Source organism: Dendrobium catenatum, unplaced genomic scaffold, assembly GCF_001605985.2.
Source record: "Dendrobium catenatum unplaced genomic scaffold, ASM160598v2 fragScaff_scaffold_133, whole genome shotgun sequence".
In the NCBI taxonomy this organism is placed as follows: Eukaryota; Viridiplantae; Streptophyta; class Magnoliopsida; order Asparagales; family Orchidaceae; genus Dendrobium; species Dendrobium catenatum.
In genome coordinates this window covers 7,786,700-7,810,977 of record NW_021318595.1, presented here as the reverse complement: position 1 = coordinate 7,810,977, position 24,278 = coordinate 7,786,700, and the positions used below count along the sequence as shown (strand labels likewise).

Sequence of the window (24,278 nt, the reverse complement as noted above, 5' to 3'; positions counted from 1 at the left end):
GTACCTCGCAAAACACGAAAGAGATGCATAAGAGCATGTTCTATATAATAAGCAACTAATGACATAAATAAATGAAAATGCAATAAAAATAAAGAACGTACCTTTTTGTATATCGGTTGAACCATTTGTGCTTTAGGTTCTTCTCATTTTGCAAGTATTTAGTATCAAAACATAGAAGAAACGACAGAAAAAACTAACAACTAAATGCAATGAAAAGAAAAAAAATGAATGAAAATCAAATATAAAATGAATATAAGCATTGTTGTTATTGGACATACTTCTTTGAAGTCAAGTGTACCCTAAAGCAACATCTACAATACCCTTTGTTGTCCCCACAATCCAAACACAGCACTTGATACGAACCCGACTCAACTACACAAATTATTCCCTACCAAACTCAAAGCAACAAGGGAAACTCAAGTTCCCAAAACTAGAACTAAAACAAGATTTCTTTCTATCCACCACATTCTCCCAACACTATCTTTTAGATGCAAACATTAATAAAAGAGATGCAACTTATACATGATAGACCACCTCATCCCAAAGAGAAAAACTGAAAGAACCTACCAACACAAATTCACCTTACAAAAATTACTGAACTCAAACATAACTTATGAAAATTTTGAATGAAAAGTTACATGAAACTCTACATAAATCATCTACCAAAATCCTCTTTTTTTTTTTTGACACAAAACCTTACAAAACAACCACTAATCAAGTGCTTCTTTATGACATTTGGAGTGTGATAGTTTGTGGAAGTTTCTTAATGGATAGGCATTAGGAAGCCCTCCATCAAGAAACATTTACAACACAAAATCACTAAATCTCAACATAAGACAATTCGCAAAAAACCTTTTTTTTTTAAGCATTCCAACCATAAAACCACTCATAAGTATTCCCGATATAAAACAACTTATAACATTTCTCATTCCAAAGACAACTTACGAAACTCTCAACATAAAGACCGCAACATAATATTGAGTTGGTTCAATAAAAAAAGAAATATCACATTTGAGAAAAGCTAAAATACCCTTCAAAGCTCATCTCGTTAAAGCAAATCGCAAATCGGATGACACAAGCATGTAAGCAATCTCAAACTAGCCTTATCTTACGTAATGAATCACAACTACAAAAGCATGGAGTCATAGTTTTCATATAAATCTCTAGTACCAAACAAAGCCACGAAAGTTCAATATATTTTTTTTTTCAAAATTTACCGTGAAAATCAAACATCGACAAGGCTCAAATAAACTAATTAAAGGGAAATCTCTCATATTTTATGATAATCTAAGCAAACTACCCATTATTAAAGTTAACATTGGTATTCATGCCATTTGGAAAGCAGAATCTGAATTTATCTCATTTCTATCAAAGTTCGTACTATAAAATAAGGTAAAATCAGCATTTGTTTTATATTTCATAATATTTTGGAGTGTAAGGAGAGTGAAGATCAGCGTTCAACGTAATAGAGAGCAAAAACCTACTCTTTTCTGAATTCTGAAACAATTTTTAGAGCTAAACTTATGATACTCTGCTTTTGTCTTATTTCCAAAAAAAAGGTTTGGAAAAAAAAAACAAATATATATATATCAAATACAACCTTACATTATGCAGATATATAAAAAAAAAATCTGTAACTAAACTATAACAATGTGCAAGCATGGCTATGCAAACAGAGTGAGAAAAATCACTAGTAGAAATAGGCTTATACTTATCATCAGGATATGAAGTGTATGCATACTATCTTTGAAATCATGAATTACACGTGATGATTAAGCTACAGAATAAACATTGGACATGATTGAAATCGTCTTTTGAAATAATGCTTTGTCATTAATACTCGAATAGGTATATAGAACTCTCAACAACTCCATATAAGCTTTTTTGTTTGACACTAAATATCGACATATCTTTTATTTGAAACTAATGCAGAGTTTGCTTGAGTGAACAAAAAAAAAACAACTAAATAAAAAAAAACTATCATCGCTTGTTCATGTAATATGATTTGTGACTAATCTAATGGAGAAGAGAGATGCGACAAAAATGAAAAGGCAAGCTTTCTAGAATTAGCCTTAACTCAATATTAATAATAATACCATTGAAGTCGACATTCGTTATGTAAATCCTTAAGAGAGTAATATAAATTATGCTTCAAGCTAACAAATATATGACCAGTTCTTTCTAAATTTGATGCTCACAAATTTACTTTCATGTCAAGACCGTTCTTCAAATAAGAGGTTCATTCCAAAGAGGCCTATCTCAAGACAAATTGGTGCACCTACAAAAATCCTTAATATAGGGTTTCTTAAGCAAAAATCAAATTTATGTAAAGGCTTATATTTGAAACGCATAAAACCTCTTTTATATATATATATATATATACCTCCAAATGCATTTTATAAGGTGACAGTGAATGCTTGCCACTGAGAGCGAAGACATAAATGTTCCCAATCATTTCAAACAAGATCTATCATACATGTGCGCCACATTACCTCATCGGGGCATTTCGTCGAGCAACTAACATGCGACGCTATGAAGATCTATAGAACAACTCAATGTGAAAATCATACTTTATACCCTAACGGAAAGAATATCTATATATATCCACATGCCTTTCAAATAAAGCTTCAACAAATAAGGAGAAATATAAATATGACCACGTTTCAACACAACAATATCATCCAAATGAAATCTAAAAGTAGAAAGGTAATTCAACGCCATTTCATTCCTTTATAAAGTATATATGTATATATCTATTTCTAATTGCTAGAAAAAAAAGAAGAATAATAATAGCTACTGTTTCGTTCTTAAACAAAGGATTAACACAAGAAAAGGACACATTTTTTCTCATAAGGGTGTTATTAATATGATAGGACACAATTTTCTCGCACAATTTTCTTGCATATGCTTCTAGGATGGTGGCTAATGATGTTATTTGTGGATCAGTGTATTTGCTTGCATATTACTGTCGACTGTTAGTTGAGCCATGTGTACCACTGACTTAGGTGATTGCCACTTATGATCATATAGTGACATTGATTTTTTCATTGAAGGCCTAACGCTCTTGCCCTTTGATGAGTTGTGGTGTTTGCACTACAAACCTCCTTTCCACGTTGTGGTTTATAAGCCAGTTGTGTTTGATTTTCTTTGTTCGCCATAAGTTTCGTGTTTGTTCCTTGACTCTCATTTGGGTGATTAAGACCCTCCAACATTTTTGATTTCAACGTAATATTGTGTTAGACCGGTCCTGCCGGTCCGCACGGGGACGGCATTTCGCGAGATCTCCGCCTCCTGCGGAGATCGGGCGTCCCAACCGCCCAAGCGGACCATTTTAGGAAGGATTTTTTAGGGATTTGAGAGGGAAATTTGAATGTAGGGACTATTTAGGGAATTCCTTTTGATTTATATGCATTAAATAGTTGATTTTCTTAGGGTTTGGATATCTTGAATTTGGCTGAAATTTGAGATCTCTTTGATTTAGGTTTTCTTTGGGCTCAAGCGGCGTCTAGAGATTTGGGAGAGATCGATCCTCCTCTCGAATAGAGGATCAAGTGTATCTTGCTATTTTCTGTGTTCCTTTCATCAAATAATACAAATTTTCTATTGTTTTTGTGGTTTGGTGCGGGTTTTTGTGAAGATTTTCACTGTTTTGAGAAGATTGATAGGAAATACTCGCGATCTACACGTGTTTCCTATCATATTGCACTTATCATTTTGAGATCCAGTTCGTTGTTTAGTGGCTTATGACATGTTCCCCGTGGTTTGAATCAGGCTCACTTTTTATTCATGTTCAAGTGTAGTTCACAATTGATTGTTCAAGTCAAGTTATGCACAAATATATGTATATCTTTTGCTCATTTATTCAAGTTTGAAATTAGTTCATTTGATGTTCAAATTCAAGTCCTAGTCCTTGTCATTTGGTCCAAATCAAATTCGTAAGTCCCTTGTTAATTTGTACAAGTCCTTGTGCATTTCAGACGAAATTTCGGCAGCCTCCCGATGTCTCCCTGTTTAGGGGGAACTATGGGAAACTGGGTCATCCCACCACACTGCCAGAGCGCGTATGGTTGGTGTCGGGTGACACCGTGGCCATACATATTCGATCCCACCATGCTACAAAGGCTTGTATGGGGGCTTCAGTTACCTATTTGAAAACACAAGTGTCTTTCCCTGCCACATCACAGGGGCGTGTACAGGTACTTAGGGACGTCCCCATTACACTACAAGAGCATGTATAGGGCTTACCCGCCTCGCTGTATGTCACACCGGGTTTCCTCTTACCGTGCTACGAGAGCGCTTAATTGTCGATCCACTGACTCGACACAAATGCCGAATGTGGGATTTTTGAGTTTTAGAAGGTTATACCTTTGCGGAAAGGCGACGATGGTGGCATGAAAATCGAGACAAAATACAAATCAAAACTTATTTCTTTTCTTTCTTTTTCTTCTCTTTTTTTTTTTAAATTTTCTCTTCTTTTTTTTTTTTGAAACTCTCTTCTTTTTTTTGAAACTCTCTTCTTTTTTTTTGGAAGCTCATCCTCTTTTTTTTGCATAAATTAATAATAATATTAAATATTCACTAATATTACTATTAATGTCAATTTATTCTTGTATTATTATTATACTATTACTATTATATAACATTAATAAAATATGCTTAATAATGGTAATAATAGTAGTATTATAAATGTAATATAATATTAACAGTAATATTAACATCAATATCAATTAACACTAATAATGTAATAAGAAAACATATAATAATAATAAAAAAATGAGAGGGGGATTACCCTCTTGGATTTGGCTGCAAGCAAATGGATCGAATAGGTGAGGAAGAGGCTAAGGTCAGTCGGCTTGAGGCTTAGATAGGGCTCGGCAGAGAGGATTTGGGTAGACAGGAGATCGGCTGCCAAGCATATGTAAGGGCTCGGACAGTGGATTGAGGTCGAGCTTTGCTGTTTCTTGCGGCTATAATCAAAAGATTGGAGGGATCGACTGGTTCAAGGACTAGGGCTATAGGATGATTTCGACAAAAGCTGTGATAAAGAGAGGGTTTCGGCAGGATTTTCAGCTGGGGCTTAGATGTCATGGAAGGAGGAAGAGGCGGCCGACGGGATCGATTTGGTGAGCTCGGCGAAGGGTTTGGAGGCAAATTAGATAGGGATGTGCGGCTCCCACTTGAGGCTGTGAGGTCAGCGGACTTTGGCTCAGGGAATCAAGCAAAGAGAGGTAAGCGAAGGAGAAGAAGATCAGTAGAAGTGTTGACACCGACTTGAGGAATCGGGAGCATTGACAGGGTGAGGGTATTTGGGAAGTGGTTGGCGGATAGAGGTGTCATTTACGACTCAGTAGATGAAGCTTCAGATCAGGCAAAGTCGGCCGAAGGGTTGCTGTGGCTGGAGGGTTGGTTGGCTTTTATAGGGAAGAAGAGGACGGTAGCTACGGGGTTTTTTGCGTGCGTGTAAGAGGGAGGAAGTGCTTGAGAGCAGCTATAAGATTTCAAACTCCCATTTTTATCATTATTTTCCTGCAAATGGGAGATAGAGCAACTGGTATAGGATTTCTGCAGGATTTGGCCATAGTAGATGCATGATTTGAGTAGTGGATCCAGGCGGCTGTGCTTGGATATCTTGCAGAGGATGGAAGAAGTAATGATTCATCCTTCCCATTTTTATTTTTTGTTATTATATTACAGTAGTCAACAGTAGTCCCACCAGATAACCTTCCCCACCTCTTATATACTCCTCACCATGGTTTTAAGTGATTCCATGGCTTTGGAAAGCCCTGCATCCCCTCTTATCACAACTCTTCTCCCTTCCACCACCAGCTTTATTGTCAGTGCCCCCCAGTTGTCCTTAGTGTCTCCCAAGATTTGTAGCCACTTCATCTCCAGGATGACATTAGTGCTCCCTAACTCCAATGGGAGAAAATTCTCCCTCACCTGAACCCTCCTGTATGGTCAAAACTACTCTACAGATCCCCTGGCCCGTCTCTACCTTCCCTATAACCATCATCACTCCATAACATCCTGTATCCACCAATTTCACCCTCTATTGGTTCATGACCTGGTTGGAGATGAAATTGTGAGTAGCCCCTGTCGATCAATACCACCACCTCCCTGTCTGCTAATTCCCTCTTCACCTTCATGGTATGATTCAGAGTGAGTCCTACTACTAAATTCAGGGAGATCTCCGCCACATCCAGATGCAGCTTATCCTGCATCTTTCTCTCCCATACTCTCACCTCCCTTATTTTCCTCGTCATCACAAATGGTGAGAACCTTAAGAGTTTGATCTCTATACTTGTGCCATGGATTATACTTCTCATCACATCTGAAGCATAGTCCCTTCGCCCTTTTCTCCTGCATCTTCCTCTCCGTCAGTCATTTGAAGTTCCCCCCACTTCCTCCTCCTGCTGGATTATCCCTGGGAGTCTCATTAATGCTTCCTCATGTAGGCCCCTTGGGTGCTAAAAAAGCGGTCATCGTTCTATAAGTGCCTCCTGAGCTACTGCAACTGACTCCTTTCTCTAGATTCTTCTATTTTTCTACCAGCTGTGCTAACTTCATGGCTTCTCACAAGTCACGAGGCATCATGACTTTCTATGTCACTCTAATCTTTGCCTTGAGCCCCTTCATGAAGTTTCCCTCCAATGCAATTTCTGATAATCGCTCCACCCAACTGACTAGGTGCTCGAACTGCTTACGATAGTCAACCATTATTCCATCCTGCACCAGTGCAAAAAACTGCTCATAGAAGTCCCCTCCCATGTCGGTTTGGAAACGTTCTAATAAACAGTCCTTGAATGCTCTCCAGCTTCATATAGGTCTCCTTTGGTTTCTCCACTGGAAGCATGACAACACCTTCCCCTCCAAACATAGGTCTACTGCTGTCAGTTTCTCCTTATCCGTCAACTCATTGACGGCGAAGTATCTCTCCACCTTGTAGATCCATCCATATCCGTGCTCCCCTTTAAAAATTAGCTTCTTCAGCTTCCTCACCTTTGGCTCTCCCCCGTTTCACCGTATTCATCCATATTTTCCCTTCTCCCAAGTGCTTTGCTCTCCCCACGTCCCCGATCTTCCCTTACATGTTCATCTTCAAACCCCTTTTCACTTTCTTCCCTCCTTTCTCAAAAATTAGCACCCCTCCTACCATAATTTCTCTCCTTTCTCTCCCAATCAGCACCCCTTACTCCTTGTTCCCTATTTCCACGTCTCTCTACATACCTTCCCCTTTTCTCCTCCATGATTTCTCCATCGCTTTCCCTTATACGAAAATCAGAATTCGTAGTTCTTCCCATCAGTCCCTTCACTTCCGATGTGCCGTTTGAATTTGATTGTCCAAAATCTTCTTTACCACTAGATGAAGATTAGAGAATTTGTCTTCCATTGCCGACATCTTTTCTTTCATGGATGAAACTTTGTCTTCTATGAATGAGAGTCGATCTTCCATTGTGGCTTTTATTTGACTCATTTCCCCTTCAAATTTTTCTTTCAACGCATAAACTTTCTTGGCCGCCATAAAAATTATGGATATTAGATCCAAAATTCAGCAAGATCCCTCCTTTCGATAAAAAATTCACTGCTGAAATTTTAGCAAAATCATCCCACAATTGTCCAGGATTTTCGCTGATATCAATTTGATAGGAAATACTTGAATATTTTAACTAAACCCTAACAAAGATAAAGAAAAACAACAAACGATTCCCACAAAATCTGATGGAAAACTGTCAAATCAGTAATTTTATGGCAAAAAAAAGAACTAACGGAAATAACGAAAGCAAATATACAATTGATTCGAGAGGAGGATCGTTATCTCTCAATCCCTAGACAAAGCTAGAGCCCAAGATGCCAAGAAGAAACTCCAAGAGAACACAATAATCAAGCATACCTCTAACACTAATCCTCTCTTCCTATTTAAAGCACACAATTAAACAACAAATATCCAAACATCCCTCTCATAATTCCCTCCTATTTTGTAATTATTTCCCTCCTAAATCAGCCCTCAAATCATCCCATAAATATGTCCTCTTCGATTAGGAAATATTTCCTAATTAATCCCCCCAAATCAGCCCCTAAATATGTCATCTTCAATTAGGAAACATTTCCTAATTAATCCCCTAAATTAGCCCCCATATATGCTCTCTTTAATTAGGAAATATTTCCTAATTCAATTCCTTCTTTCAAGTATACACTTCTATTATTCTTATTCCCAAAAGTTAGAAAGAGAAGTTAGAGAGAGAAGCTCGTGGAAAGGAAGGAAGAGAATTCGTGTTTTTTTAAAAATTTCAACCGTCCGTCCTTTTGGCGGTCATTCCATCAAAGACGGTGGCGGCGATGGCAGTCACTGATGATCTCCGGAAACCTCCCGGAAGTTCACCATCCCATTTCGATCAGACTGAAGTTCAATTCAGGGCATTCAAAGGTGGAAGTCTTCAGATTAAGGAACCTTCAATTTTTATCCAGCAGAAATCTCCTCTTGTGATCGGGAAAGGGAAGGAAGTGGCGTTTATTGATTCTGATAAATTTCCTAAGTTGACTGGAGAAAAATTTCCTTTGAGAAGATCCATTGACAATGAATCATCATCATCTTCAGGGATGAAACTTTTTGTGAATAGATTCAGCAACTTCAATGCTAATCAGCTGGTTCAGGAGAAAGACGTCTCCTTTTATGAGAAACTTAAAGAAAATATCCCAGTGTTTGTAATATTGCCGTAGAAGGAAATAATAAGGTGGAATTAGTTAAGAATCAAATTCCCAACCATTGGGTCAGGAAACCCAACATCAAGGTGAATTTCACTAAAGATAATTCCCTAATTTCTGAAGATGGGAAGGCCATTTTGCTCAATGAATCAAATATTAAAGTGAATTCTGAAATACTTCAAAAATCTGTTGTAGTGAAGGTTTTTGGAAGGGCTCTTCCTTTCAATCTAGGCGGCAATGGAATTCTATTGGGAAGTTTCATATAACTTCAATTGGGCTAGGATGGATTCTTTGCTCATTTTCTGAAATGGAAGGAGTGGAAAAGATCTTAGAAGGAGGACCTTGGTACGTGAATGACCACAGTGGGATTTTACAGATGGTCCCTGATGTTCTCTCCCTCATCTTTTAAAGGTTTGACTGCTAATATTTGGGTAAGGTTTCCTCACCTTCCTTTAATGTGTTGGGATGAAGAGAATGTAGCGAGAATATCTTCTATGGTTGGCCATCCTTTATGGATAGACGACAATATGTTTCAGTGGAGCAAAAGAGAGTATGCCAGGGTATGCGTTCGCATGGCTCTAGACCAACAATTCCCTTTATGAGTTTGGGTGGAAGGGTCTTGTGGTCGGTTTTTACAGAAGGTGGAGTATGAGAAGGTATCAACATTTTGCTTTAAATGTGGTAAAGTGGGACATTTGCTGGGAGACTGTAAGGAAGTGAATTCTACTAGCTTAATGAAAGATCCAGTTAAAGAAGGTGTTGGTGTTGAATCAAATTCAATCCCTCCTGCAGATAGTAAAGAGGATGCTTATGGTCCTTGGACTCTGGTCAAGAACAATAGAAGGAGATTCTTGCCTAGAACTGGAATTTTCAATCATAATGCTATCAAGTCCAGCAAAACAAAAGCTGTTTTTGTCAGGAAAACAGAATTTAACAAGGAGCAAGTAGTGGATCAAATAGCAAAAGGAAATCCTGTTCCTAACTTAGAAGCAATTGTTGAAGCAGTGAATGAAGAGGTAGTTGAAATAAATCGTTCAGCTGGAATTATCTGTGGGAAGTCAAAATTGATAAAGGAGAATACTGTGTTGGAAGTCATCAATCCTGTAGTTCATGATTTTGAGAAGGTAGGTTGTATAGAGAAACCTACAGAAGTTACTAACAAATTTAGCATCTTCAATTCTTGCATTGAAGAAGAAGAGGTTTCTCATGTAAGTAAATCAAATGAAGTTGAAGAAGGAGAACTGTTGCCTGAAGTTAAGCCATTTGAGATTTCAGCTCCAATGAAGGAAGAGACAGAATCTGTTAAAGCCAAAGTGAAGCTTCATAAAGAACTCAAATCATTGGGCAAGGATAATATCTTATCTCAAAGAAGGAAAGGTGAATTGAACAAGATGAATAAGAATGGGAGCAATCCCATTTTTAATCATAAATGACTTCCATTGCATTTTGGAATTGTAGAGGGGCAAGGAAAAAAGAAGTCTCTCGATACTTGAGGGAATTCGTTAAAGAATTCGATATTTTTCTTTTTGGATTGGTAGAAATCAAGATTTCATTAATTGACAGAAATGAAATCAACTCCTTGATAGGAGTTAACTGGGATTATTTCAGTGTTCCAGCTGAAGGAATGTCAGGCGGCATTTTGATATGTTGGGAAAGAACTTTTGGCTCTTTTTCTGTGATTCATGCTTCTTCACAAGTGGTAGTGGGTATTTTCAAAATTCCAAGCAAAGGTGATTGGCTAGTGGCAACAGTTTATGGAAACAAAGAAGTGTACAAGAGAAGAAATTTATGGGAAATTCTTGAGTCATTCTCGGACACATATCTCCCTTTCATCATGGGTGGTGATTTTAATTGTGTTATCTCAAGAGGAAAAAAGAGGTGGCAAGAGGTTTGTGTTCTCTCAAGGACCTCAATATATGAATTTGTTTATGAATAACTGTGATTTCCATGATACTGGAATTATTGGACCGAAATACTCTTGGTGTAATAACAAGAAAGGAGGACAAGGATCTTAGAAAGATTAGACTATTGTCTTATAAATCCAATTGCTTTGTTAATGATTCAACCAGCGGTGGTTCGTCACTTGGGTAGAATAGCATCAGATCACTTTCCAATTTTAATTAAAATCTTTAATAAAGGTTTTATTAAGAGGAAACAGATTCAATTTGAAGAAATTTGGGCCACTTATCCAGCGTCTTACTCTGTAGTGGCAAGTTCCTAGAGGAAATCTACTGGAGGTGACGATGTACAAGTGCTTAATCTGAAGTCAAAAAGAGCACTGAAGGCTCTGTTCTACTGGAGTAAAGCTAAACACTCAAATTTGAATAAGAAAAAGGAAGAACTAAAGGAAGAGATCTTGAAGCTGCAAGAAGAAGAGGCTAATTCAGGTAGTTTATCAGATGAAAAAATCCGTCTGCTGAAATCTAAAGTATTAGATTTAAACTCTACCTCGGGTCGGCTTAGCACTTGGTGGAGGCAAAGAGCTAAAGTTAAATGGATGAAGGAATGTGATTTTAAGTCTAAATACTTTCATGGGATTGCTACAGCCAAGAGGAACAGCAACTTTATCAATCAAATTTATAAGGATTACAGTGGTATTCTTGTGGAAGAACAAAGCAAAATTGAAGAAGTTTTGTTGAATCATTTTAAAGACAAATGGAAATATAGAAGATGCAAGTTTCTGGATGGCCGAGGTTCATGGAAACTCTGGGAGATGAAGATAGGAACTATCTCTTGGCTGAATTCACAAAAGAAGAGCTAGAATCTATTATTCGTCAATTGGAAGGTAATATTGCTCCTGGACTTGATGACCTTTCTTATTCATTTATTAAATGTTATTGGAACATTATCAAAGAGGAGGATGTGGAAGGCTATTTGTCAATTCTTTAATTCCTGTGTTATGAGCAAAGATTGGAAGGAAACTGTTGTTGTGTTAATTCCAAAATTGAAGAATCTTCTAATTCCTTCCAATTATAGACCAATAAGTTTATGCAAATCTTTTTACAAGATAGTAGCAAGGATGTTATTGAATAGAATGGTGGTCTTTATTCCAAAACTGATTTTTGAAAATCAAGTAGCTTTTGTTAAAGGTAGATCAATATCTGATAATATTTTGCTCACTCAAGAAATCTTTAATAAATTTAGATTTTCTAAAGCAAAAAAAGGATTGATGGCTATCAAAGTGGATATGGAGTAAGCCTATGATTGTATGGTATGGGAAACCTTGAAGCAAGTTTTAGAATTCCTTGGGTTTCCTTGGAAATTCTCAAATTATTTACTTCAATGTGTAATTGATACGAATTATACTATCATTATCAATGGCAATAATACAAAATGGATTCAAGCAAAATGTGGTTTCAGGCAAGGCTGCCCATTGTCTCCGGTTTTGTTCATTCTATATTCCCAGCTTTTGAGTGAGGCTTTCAATCAAAGAGGGAAACGAATTGGTATCAAAATTGCTCCAGCTGCGGAAAAAATTTCATATCTGCAATATGCAGATGACACTATTTTCTTTTCTGAAACTAACCGTAAAGTGCTAAGATAATTCTAAAGATCTTGAAGAATTATAGCAGCTGGACGGGTCAGAAGGTAAATGTGCTGAAATCATCAATGCTTTTTAGGAAATCAGTTGGAAGATGTAGATCCAAAGCCCTCACTAAAGTTATGGGCTTTAAAGAAGTAGAGTTGAACTATCTGGGAGTAAGAATGGCATTGAGAAGATTATCTAATGTGGACTTTTAGTATTTGATTGAAAAAGCTTTAGATAAATTAAGTAAATGGGGGAATCGGTCTCTTTCTTTGTCTGGCAAGATTTTTCTTATTAAATCATCTCTTTTAACTCTACCTATTTTCATTTCTACTCATTCTTTAGTGCCAATGGGAGTACTAAATGAATTAGATAAATTGAGTAGAGATTTCTTGTGGAGGAAACTTGACAAAAGCGAAAGTCTCCATTATGTTAATTGGGAAACGTTATGCAAGCAAAGGTGGGGAGGACAAGGTGTGGTATCTGCTGTTGGTAAAATTGGGCCTTGGAGGGCTAAATTTGTGTGGAGCCTTATTTCAAAACCGAACACCTTGCTAAATAGAAATCTGATTGCTAAATATGGGGAAGATTTCTGAAATTCAGAAAATTTTCTTATGGAAGGTCTTCAACTTGGAAGATCATCAATATTGGAGCTAAATTCCTGAAGAAAATAATGAGGTAGAAAATAGCATATGGTAAAAAAGTTAACACGTCAAAGGATATCTGGTTATTACACAAAAGTATAAAGTGTTGGCCAACTTTTGTGGCTGAACTTCAAGATGATCAATGTACTCTAAATGCTTTTATCCAAGACGGTAGCTGGAACATTTTGAAGTTAAAACAAGTTTTCGGTGAGGAACTTGTTAAATTGATCAATGTTATCCCTATTCATAGAGAACTTCCTGTTGATGAGAGGGAGTTATTGTTCAAGCTCTCGGGTAAAACTTTATCTGGCATGATTACAGATCATAACAGAAGCCATGAAGTTGAAGATAAAAAACTGGAAATGATTAAGAGACCTTAAATTAAGCCCAAGAGTGGAGTTGTTTTGGTGGAGACTAGATCATAACTCTATTCCTTCTAATGACTTCTTGATGTATAGAAGACTTATCAACTACAATGGATGTACATAAGGATGTGGTAATGTGGAAAATGCAGAACATATAGCAGTCCATTGTATTTTCCTTCATAAAGTTATCAGAATTATTAACAGGTGGGGTTATAATCTGCCGGTTTTCTCCAGCATGGATATATGCTACCAGGAATTGCTCTTTATGTCTAAATCTAACTCTTTTATGGGCAAATTATATTGTACCATGGTATTCCTGACTTGGAAAATTAGGAATAGAATGATACATGGTAGCAAAGAAGATAGTGTTAATTTGATAGCAGCTAATGCAGTCAGCCTTGCTTCTTCTTCAAATTCCTTTAATCTAACTTCGGTCAACTGGGATTCTAATCAGCTTAGGCTGAATTCTTCTACTTGGAATCCCCCTCCGAACGATTTGATTAAATTTAACATTGATGCTGTCCTTCATAGTTCATATAATTCAGGAGTTGGCAGGATCATAAGAGATTGCAAAGGTAGATTTTTATTTGCCTTTGGATTTAAAGGCACTCACTGGGATTGTTCGGTAATGGAGCTGGAAGCAATTCTATCTTTGAGGAAGCTTATTCAAGATTGGATGTATGAAACAAAAGGTATTATCATAGAAGGAGATAACTTCTTTGTTATGAAGTTTGTGAAGGAAATGCTTAGCAAAAAGGATTTCTATGAAGACGGAACCATACAAGGTGATTTTTTCTTTTTAAGATATTTTAATCAAGTTATCATTCAAGTTGTGAATAGGGATTGCAATAAGTTAGCGGATTGTTTTTCTAACATTGCTAGTGAATATGATTTCATTTGGGATAGATTAGATTGCAATAAGGTTCCTCCTTATTTCTTTAACTTGTTAAAGGAGGAATGTAACAAGTGTTTCTTGTCATAGGTTGCTTTGTTTCTTGATTTCTATTAATAATATTGCTTATAGCATTTCTTCAAAAAAAAAAAAGGAAAAATTTCGTAATTAATTTCTTTTGATTAAAAACCTTCCTAAAGAAATCCCTCTTGGTTAGGAAATTTCCTAATTTACTTCCAATCAAATTTAGCCAGTCTATCAGGTGCTTTATAGAATTTGTACATCTACATATAAAATGTTACCATTGGTGGGAAAATGAGGACTGTGCTCTCGACACTGGCTTTAGGACAGAGCCCTACATGGGGTCCTGGTTGGGTACCCACTGGGTACCCACGTTCTGCGTTGGCGGGCTTTGCCCACCCACGCCCACCTATTGTGACTTTTCGGATGTCATACCCACCCACTTTCCAAGCTTATTGAATGCAGTCTGCCATAGAATGATGGCATTGAGATTTTATGCCATTTTCTTTGACTGCAAACTTTCAAGCCACATATCAAAATTTATCATGGTCGTGACGCGGTTCAGTGTTGCGCACTGTATAGTAAGGATTATTATAATATATTGCATGTATAAGATGATTAGTAATGTAAATTGGTTCTCCTCTGATGTTGAGTACCCACCCATACCCACCCACGAGGCTATGGGCGTACCCATACCCACCCATGCCCATTGGGTATGGGTGGGTACGTGGGTGGGTGTGGGTATGGGTACCCAATGCAGGGCTCTGCTTTAGGACATGTTTGTTTTAGTCCATGTCAAGCTTTGCTTGTGAATACAAGGCTTTCGTGGATAAGTAGTGTAATGGTACAGACTGGTAACATATTCATTGAATGTGAACCCTCTCAACTTTACATTAGTGTGCATTAATATTATCCATTCTGACTAAACCAAGAACTTTACGATGCATGCATGCAAGTTATTATAGTCATCATGGCTTGAGCAACAATTTTTGAGAACAAGATCACCACCCAGTCTGTTTATGTCTACAAAGAGTACTCATTTGCAGTTATAATCTGCTATATTGTCTCTATTGATTGTTTGCATATTTCAGGGTGGTAAGAGCACGTTGGAGAACTGTCAGGTTTTACAGGTACATAAATTTCTTGTTTGAAGTAGCACGTAATTCTAATCTATAGAGAAATTATTTTATTGCTTTTCATAGAAGTTTGCTTGTTGAGATTCTTGTACATCTAACACCCAAAAGTAGCACTTAATTTTTTTTTTTTCATAATCATATCTTTAAATATATACTACTCTTATCGCATGATATAATCCTTAATCTTTTTATCACATCTTCATATTAACAGTATCATTTTTATTATGCTTACTTTCATTAAGTGATTTTGAGCGATCAAGTCATTAATAAGAGTACACATTTTAGATATCTTAGGTTTATTATTCAGAGTGATGGTAAAATACAACAACAACAACAACATCAAGCCTTTATCCCACTACGTGGGGTCGGCTACATGAATCCTTTTTCTCCATTGTGTCCTATTAAAAGTCAAATTCTCGTTTAAATCTAATAAAGAAAGGTCATTCATAATATTTTCTAACCAAGTCTTTTTAGGTCTACCCCTACCTTTCTTAACATAAGTCAAATCTAATACCTCTACTCTCCTAACCGGGTCATCGAAAGGCCGCCGTTTTATGTGACCAAACCATCTAAGGCGACTCTCTCTAATCTTATCTTCTACTGGAGCTACTCCAACCTTTTCACGTATATGCTCATTTCGTATCCTATCTCTAAGAGTAATAGATGGGGATATTTTTAGTAGAATTCAAATTGGATGAATGAAGTGGAGGAAAACATCAGGCTTGTTGTGTGATAGAGAAGTATCACTCAAACTTAAGGGAAAATTCTATAAGATAGTGGTTAGACTTGCAATGTTATATGGCGCAGAATGTTTGCCATTAAAAAAGAAACATAATATTAAGTGAAGTGTTGCAAAGATGAGGATGCTCAGGTGGATGAGTGACTTTACTCTTAGAGATAGGATACGAAATGAGCATATTCATGAAAAGGTTGGAGTAGCTCTAGAGGCAGATAAAATTAGAGACAGTCGTCTTAGAAGGTTTGGTCACATAAATGACTTGGTTAGGATAGTAGATGTATTATGTTTAACCTATTTTAAGAAAGGTAGAGGAAGACCTAAAAAGGCTTAGTTAGAAAATATTAGAAATGACCTTTGTTTATGAGATCTAAATGAGAATTTGACTCTTAATCTGACACAATGGAGAAAAAGGATTCATGTTGTTGAACATATTAGGATAAAGACTTGTTGTTGTTACTTTCACAAGTGACTTTTTTACTTTGAATTCATTAACATAGTTGGCTTTATCAGTGACTTCATAGTTCTCTGTTAAGAATAATTCAATATTCGATTTATATGTTTTATTTTGCTATGTGTCCTTTCTTTTACAAGGAAAGTGTCACATCATACACTTATGCTCCAGTAATCATATCTACAAAATGAACACTTTATAATTAATTAGTGCATTTCGTTACCCACTTTTTTTTTTTTTTTGATAACCAATGCATAAAATTGCATTAAAAAAAAAACGACGAGAAACAAAATACAAACAGCACACTCACGGAACATCTAAGGTTTCACATTCCTCTTTCAAACAATTTAGGAAAGAAGAAGGAATGGAAGTACCTTGAAGATCTTCCCAAACAAAAGAACCTTCTACAGCCAAATTAGCACAAATGTTCGCTAATTTTTTACCCAACCTATTGGTAAAAGAAAAAATAACTTGATTGAAATCAAGTAAGAAATCTAAATTATCATCAATAGCATTGCTAACCTTCCACCTTTTGAATTCTTTTTGGAGCAAAGAAATGATGTTACTGTTGTCTCCTTCAATGATGACTCCAAGAGATTCCGACATCCAATCCCTTTTCACAAACTTTATAAACTTCACAGCATGCAATTCAGTTTGAGCAGCATTCCAATGATGAAGTGAGTTGCCAAACGCCAGTAAAAATCTACCCTTGTGGTCTCTCACAACCCCACCTACTCCAGCCGAGTTGTTCCTCCTCAACGCACCATCAAAGTTGATTTTAATCCATCCAAGGGGCGGGGGATGCCAATGATTATACAGCAGAAGCCGGTTAGCATTCCAGATGACTTGGTGGATATTAACAAAATTACTTTTAACCGCATAAGAAACAGTTTCAGCAGCAATGGAATTAACAGAATTCTCCCTCTTTGTATTAACAAGTTTACATCTATTCTTCCACACCAGCCAAATAGCATTACAGAACAAGTTGGCTGATAAATCTTGTTTTCCAATCATTCTTTGTAAACCAGTCAAACATTCTTCAAAATTACCGAAAACCGGGACCTGGAAACCCCATTTATTCAGTAAAGCAATGACCTGCAAAGTTTTAACACAACTTCCCACAATGTGATTTCCATCTTCAATCTCATTACAGCTTCTTCTAGGACAACCAGAAACTGTTGTAATCCTCCTATTAACCAACATAGCATTCGACGGTATAGCATTATTATACATTCTCCACCAGAAGAGTTCCGTTTTGGGATTAAGCTTCAATTTTTTCATCCAATTCCAATGAGCATTCTGATTATCCAACTCCTCTTCGGCTTCTCTTATCAGGCCAGTAACAGATTTACCAGAATACATCTTGATAAGTTCCAACCTGTCTGAGCCGTTGCCTGCTACAATAGAGGTTCTCATAATAGACTCAATCAGTTGTTCCCCAAAGATCTCTTTCAACTTATCCAACTTCCATTGTCCCTCCTCAATGAAATAGCTTAGATTGAAATCAGTAGGATCTTGTATATTTACAAACGTTGGCCATTTAGCAATACTCCTATCTAGAATCCAAGTATCATATAACCAGTTTATAGATTCTCCATTAACAATTTGCCATCTTATAACCTTTCTTAGGAATTTAGCTCCGCTGGTGATAACCTTCCAAGTAGACGAGCAACCAGTTTTCCTAACAGAAGACCAAACATCTTCCCCATACTTAGCTCTTAAAATTTGATTCAATAAAGAGTAAGGCTTTGAAATAAAGCTCCAAGCAAATTTAGCTCTTAAGGGACCCACCTTATCCACAGCTGAAAATAAACCACGACCACCTCCACTTTTAGATTTGCAAAGTAAATCCCACGAAGCATAATGGATACCAGGTTCCCCCTTATTTTTACACCATATAAACTCCCTACACATCTTGTCAAATTCTTTAAGAATGCTCAATGGAACGATTGAAATAGAAGAAATGAATAAAGGTAGAGTCAAAAATGCAGATTTCACAAGAACCAATCTACCTTCCAAGGAGATACATCTCTTACCCCAAGTGTTCAGTCTGCTAGCTGCATTCTCTAATAAGCCTTGGAAATCAACTTTGCTCAGCCTTCTCAAAGCCATCCTTACCCCGAGATAATCAAACTCTTTAACTTGTTTATAGCTCAGAGCTTTGGTAACCGCCTGCTTAGCTTTCCTACTAGTATGTTTCCCAAAGATGATCAACGATTTAGATTCATTCACCTTATGTCCCGTCCACATACAGTAGTTAGAGATGATCTTTTTTAACTTCTTGATAGACTTAAGCTTAGCTTCTGAAAACAGCAAAATGTCATCTGCATACAACAGATGTGTTACCTTGGGAGCATTTTTGGAAACCGAAACTCCTTTACACCTCTCCTTAATAGCATAGGAAAGTAATTGAGAACATAAAATGAATAATGACGGGGATAACGGACATCCCTGTCTAAAACCACATCTCCCTTCAATCCAACTTGTTTTCTTTCCATTAATCAAAATACAAAATCTAGGATCCAGCACACACTGCATAATAAGTTCAATGAACTTATTAGGAAATCTGAACTGAAACAGAACTTGCTTCAAAGTTAACCACCCCATACTATCATACGCCTGTTCCATGTCAATTTTAATAGCACATAAGCCCTCCTTACTTTTAGACCATCTGAACTTGTTAAACACCTCCTGGGCCAATAAAACATGATCATTTAAAGAACGACCTTTAACAAAAGCCGCTTGATCTTCAGATACAATCTTATGCAAGACTTTTTCTAGCCTATTGAACATCATTTTAGCAACTAGTTTGTAGATGGTCATACAAAGACTGATGGGATGGAAGTTGCTAGGAACTTGCGGATTTTTAATCTTTGGGATTAAAACTATTAAAGTTTCTTTCCAGGATTTATCCATCTTACCTTCCTTGAAGAATTGGCTAACTGCATTCCACACATCTTCTTTGATAATACTCCAAAAGTCTTTTAAGAAAGAAAATGTAATCCCATCTAATCCTGGAGATATGTTTCTGTCCGAATTCTCCACCACAAGCTGGAGTTCATTTCTGGAGAAATCTGCACCAAGCATCGCTTGATCCGCCTCATCAAGAGTCTCTGTCGGAAATGGCCAACCTACCAGAGAACACTCCCTATTCTGCCATTTATTTTTGAAATAAACTGAGAAGGTCTCCTGAATAACAGTTTCATCTTCTGAGATTTCCCCTTCTAAAGTCTTGATGTGATGAATCCAGTTTAAGTTTCTTCTAGCATTCGCAAAACTGTGAAAAAAATTGGAGTTACAGTCACCCTCCTCCATCCACTTGATCTTAGCTCTTTGCTTCCACCAAGTATTGAGTCTAGCTAAAGTAACATTTAACTCATTGATTTTACTTCTCAAAATCTGAAGCTTGTCCATAGAAATACCAACTTCTGCCTCTTCTAATTGGATTTCCAGAATTTCTGCTTTGAGATCCTCCTTGAGCTGAGATAAGTTTTTATGTTTCTCTCTACTCCAAAAGAATAGAGCTCTTAGAGTCTTCTTACATTTTTTACTGAGAATGATAGCCGGACTACCAGAACATTTATTTTCCCAAATCTTCTTCACCAATGCCGTTGCTCCATAATAAGTAGCCCAAATCTCTTCATATCTAATATCTTTCCTCACTGAGTCCACTAGTTTGAATAATTCCAAAACTAATGGACAGTGATCCGAAGCAAAACGAGGCAGGTGTTTAATGATAGCTAAGTGAAGAAAATTCATAGCAGAAGAGTTTATAAGGCACCTGTCCAATTTCTCCCAAATACGATTACTTCCGGATTTATTATTGCACCACATGAATTTAGGTCCCATTGAATTTACCAGGTGAAGATCATTGTTGATCATGAAACTCTGAAAATCTTTGGAGCCTTGGTTCATTTTGAATTTCTTCCCACCTCTTTTCTCCTCTTGAGATAAAATACAATTGAAATCCCCTCCAATAATCAAAGGAGCATTCTATTATGCCTATTGACAACCAATTTGTAACAGTCATCTATCTTCTGCTTGTTTTACATTCTTTATTTATTCTTGTATTTATTCTTGTATTTATTAATCATAACATCCTTAATTTTAAGCACGTTTGAAAATTGGGACATTTGCATGCGTTCCATTTAAATCTTTCTATTTACAAAATTAAGATCTAAGCATTTAAAATGAGCTAGTCATTCATATTTGTGCTTGTTATAACCAAATCATTAAGAAATTAACAAATTGTTGTGAATAAAAGTTGATAGTTTTATTATGATCTTCAAGATTTGAATGATGTTATTATAAATAAAAGAACATGATTTTTATTTCTTCTTTAAATATTTCAAATTTAGGTGCTAGACTCCACTTGAAAAATTTAGGGGCTTTTTGATTGATTCCTAAAAAGGATCAACTTACATTTATTGAGAGGTTTTATTGAGAAATATAGAGAGAATAAGGAGGATCTACATATGATATTTATTGATTTAGAGAAAGCATATGATAAAGTTCCGAGAGAAGTGTTATGGCGAGTTCTTGAAAAGAAAGGAGTTAATTATGCTTATATTCAAATCATTAAAGATATGTATGCAAGAGCTATTACTTGTGTTCAAACACAAGGTGGTTTGACCAAGTATTTTCTTATTTCGGTTGGATTACATCAAGGATTAGCCTTAAGTCCATATATTTTTTCTTTAGTCATGGATGTTATCACTAGATATTTGCAAGAGGATGTACTTTGGTGTATGCTTTTTACTGATGATATTCTTCTTTTTGATAAGACTAGAGAGGGAGTTGAAGGTAAACTTGAATTCTGGAGGTCAACTTTAGAGTCTAAAGGTTTTCTCTTGAGTATATCTAAAACTGAATATATAGAGTGTAATTTTAGTAGCAATAGACCTATTGAGGGGATTGTGACTTTGGGCGATCAAGTAATTAATAAGAGTACACATTTTATATATCTTGGATCTATTGTTCAAAGTGATGGTGAAATTGATGGGAATATTATCAGCAGAATTCAAGTTGGATGATTGAAGTGGAGGAATGTATCGGGCTTATTGTGCGATAGAAAAGTCCCCCTCAAACTTAAGGAAAAATTCTATAAGATGGTGGTGAGACCTGTAATGATTTATGGTGTCAAATGTTGGCCATTAAAAGAGAAGCATAATACTAAGTTAAGTGTTACAGAGATGAGGATGCTTAGGTGGATGAGTGTCTTGTCCCTTAAAGATAGGATACAAAATGAGCATATACGTGAAAAGGTTGGAGTAGCTCCAGTGGAAGATAAGATTAGAGAGAGTCGCCTTAGATGGTTTGGTCACATTAAACGGAGGCCTTCCGATGACCTAGTTAGGAAAGTTGAGGTATTAGATTTGACTTATGTTAAGAAAGTTAGAGGTAGAACTAAAAAGGCTTGGTTAGAAAATATTAGAAATGATATTTCTTTACTAGATTTAAATGAGAATTTCACTTTTAACCTAACACAATGGCGAAATAGGATTCATGTAGCCGGCCCCACACAAAGGCTTGATGTTGTTGTTGTTGTATCATCATCATTTTTCATTTGTTTTTTTTATATATGATAAAATTTATTCTTTACAAATTATTATGAATTATTTCTATTTATGTAATCCTTAGTCTCTCTCTTTTATTTCCTACTTTTTTTAATGTTAATCTGATCAACTTGTGTAGGACCATTCAGTATACTTAGATGCCTAGGAATTTTATGTATTTCCTATTGTCACGAGTAAGGAGATCATCTCTTTGGATTCTTCACTCTTGTTTTCCAAATTTTTTAAAAAGAAAAAAATACAGGAAAAGCCTTCATCTATCAGTGGGTTTTTATCATGGACAAGTTATTCTATAACTTTCTTCCATTTTCAGGCTACTGTTAATCGGTTCAAAGGAAATAAAACCGAGATATCCAAGTCAGACCTCATACAGAAGAGTGCCTATTGTAGAGTATCAGGTATGTTGCTGCTTCATTCAAGACTCATCTATGCATATCTTAAGAATGAGTTAGGGTCCTTTGAGACAAATTTTCTTTATTTTATTTTTTTAGATAGAAATCAAGAACAATATTTGATTATTAATTATTAATCAAGGCTTTAGGTGCGCTTTACCTGCGCTTTTGACGCACTTGACTTAAAATAATATTTTATTGGTGTCCGGACGTATCTCTACATGGTGACCGGATCTAATAATTTGCCCTATTTGAGACTGCTACAGCTGTTTGTTGAATTGTTAGAGGAAAACAAACTTTCGAATAATTCAAAGAAAAATATTATGATAGTTATTACACTCTAACAAATCTAATTATAAAAAAACTGTTTCTAGTCATAAATTTTCTTAAAAACAATTATTAAATAAAAAACTACGAACGGACCATTAGTTATCATCAATAAATTTCTGCTGACTCGTTTCACGAACTTATAGGACGGGATTTGGATCTTGTGGAACTCTCTGCGTATGGCAATGTACGCCGTGCGCAAGACTCAGGTGGCTGTAACATCCAGTAGCCATACTGTAGAAGGTGAAATCTGTAGAGGTTTATTGAAAGGATATCAAATTTGTTTGTTGGAAAGTAAGTCTTGTTACAGAAATATGTGCTTGTATCATGTAATACAAATTTGAGCTTTCTTATTATTTTAAAATTAACTTTTTAGTATTAAAATTATTTGAACTAAAAAATTTTTATTAAAAAGATTTGAATTTCAACTTGAGGAGTTTACACAATTGTATTTGATTTGAATCAAGTTTTTTTGTTGAATTGGCTTATGTGAATATTTTAAAAAATTTTAAAATTATTTATCATATTTATTATTTATGTAAAATATATATAAATTTAGGATATTATAATTTATGTTATGTGCAGCACAAATCTGTGCTTGTATCATGTTACACAAATTTGAGCTTTCTTATTATTTTCTTATTAAACTTGTTTTATTAAAATTATTTGAATTTAATAAATTTTTATTAAAAAGATTTTGATTTCAACTTGGGGAGTTTACTCAATTGTGTTTGATTTGAATCAAGTTTTTGTTGAATTGGCTTATGTGAATATTTAAATAAAAAATTAAAAATTATTTATCATATTTATCATTCATGTAAAATATATAAATCTTATTTATAAAAAGTATATTATTTTATATTTTATTTAAGATATTTATAATTTATATTATGTGCGACACAAATCTGTGCTTGTATCATGTAACAAAAATTTGAGCTTTCTTATTATTTTTAAATTAACTTTTTAGTATTAAAATTATTTGAATGAAAAAACTTTATTAAAAAGATTTCGATTTCGACTTGACCAATTTACGCAATTGTGTTTGAATCAAGTTTTTGTTGAATTGGCTTATGTGAATATTTAAAAAAATTTAAAAATTATTTATCATTTATCTAAAATATAATAATTTTATTTATAAAAAATATATATTTTTTTTATTTTTTATTTAGGATATTTATAATTTATATCTTGTGCGACACAAATCTGTGCTTGTATCATGTAACAAAGTTGAGCTTTCTTATTAATTTTAAATCACAGCGATTGGTGACAACATAGTCAACTTGCAGTGTAATTGGAGTTCATTAAAACAATTGATGGTTTATTATACATAAAAAATGAATTAGAGAATAATAATAGATTTTTATAAAATTTTACAATATATTTATTTTTCATCAAATCGAACACCCAAAATGTGAATCCTTTTGTATTTAGAATAATTTGTATTCCTTTTTAGCAAATCAATTGTCCCTAAAAAAAAAAAACATCATCATTTTTTTTCATCCAAATAAT

At 35.4% G+C, this 24,278-nt stretch overlaps 1 protein-coding gene across 1 annotated transcript in view; it reads left to right on the top strand.

Annotated features, from left to right (window-relative positions):
* LOC114580718 overlaps positions 1 to 23,193 on the top strand; it is a 75,384-nt gene extending 52,191 nt beyond the window's left edge. The window contains exons 3-5 of the mRNA XM_028699173.1: positions 15,243 to 15,281; positions 22,364 to 22,448; positions 22,916 to 23,193. Coding sequence (XP_028555006.1) covers positions 15,243 to 15,281; positions 22,364 to 22,448; positions 22,916 to 22,998 — 207 coding nt within the window. The 3' untranslated portion in view covers positions 22,999 to 23,193. The remainder of the gene's footprint in view (positions 1 to 15,242; positions 15,282 to 22,363; positions 22,449 to 22,915) is intronic.
* The last annotated feature ends 1,085 nt before the right edge of the window (positions 23,194 to 24,278 follow it).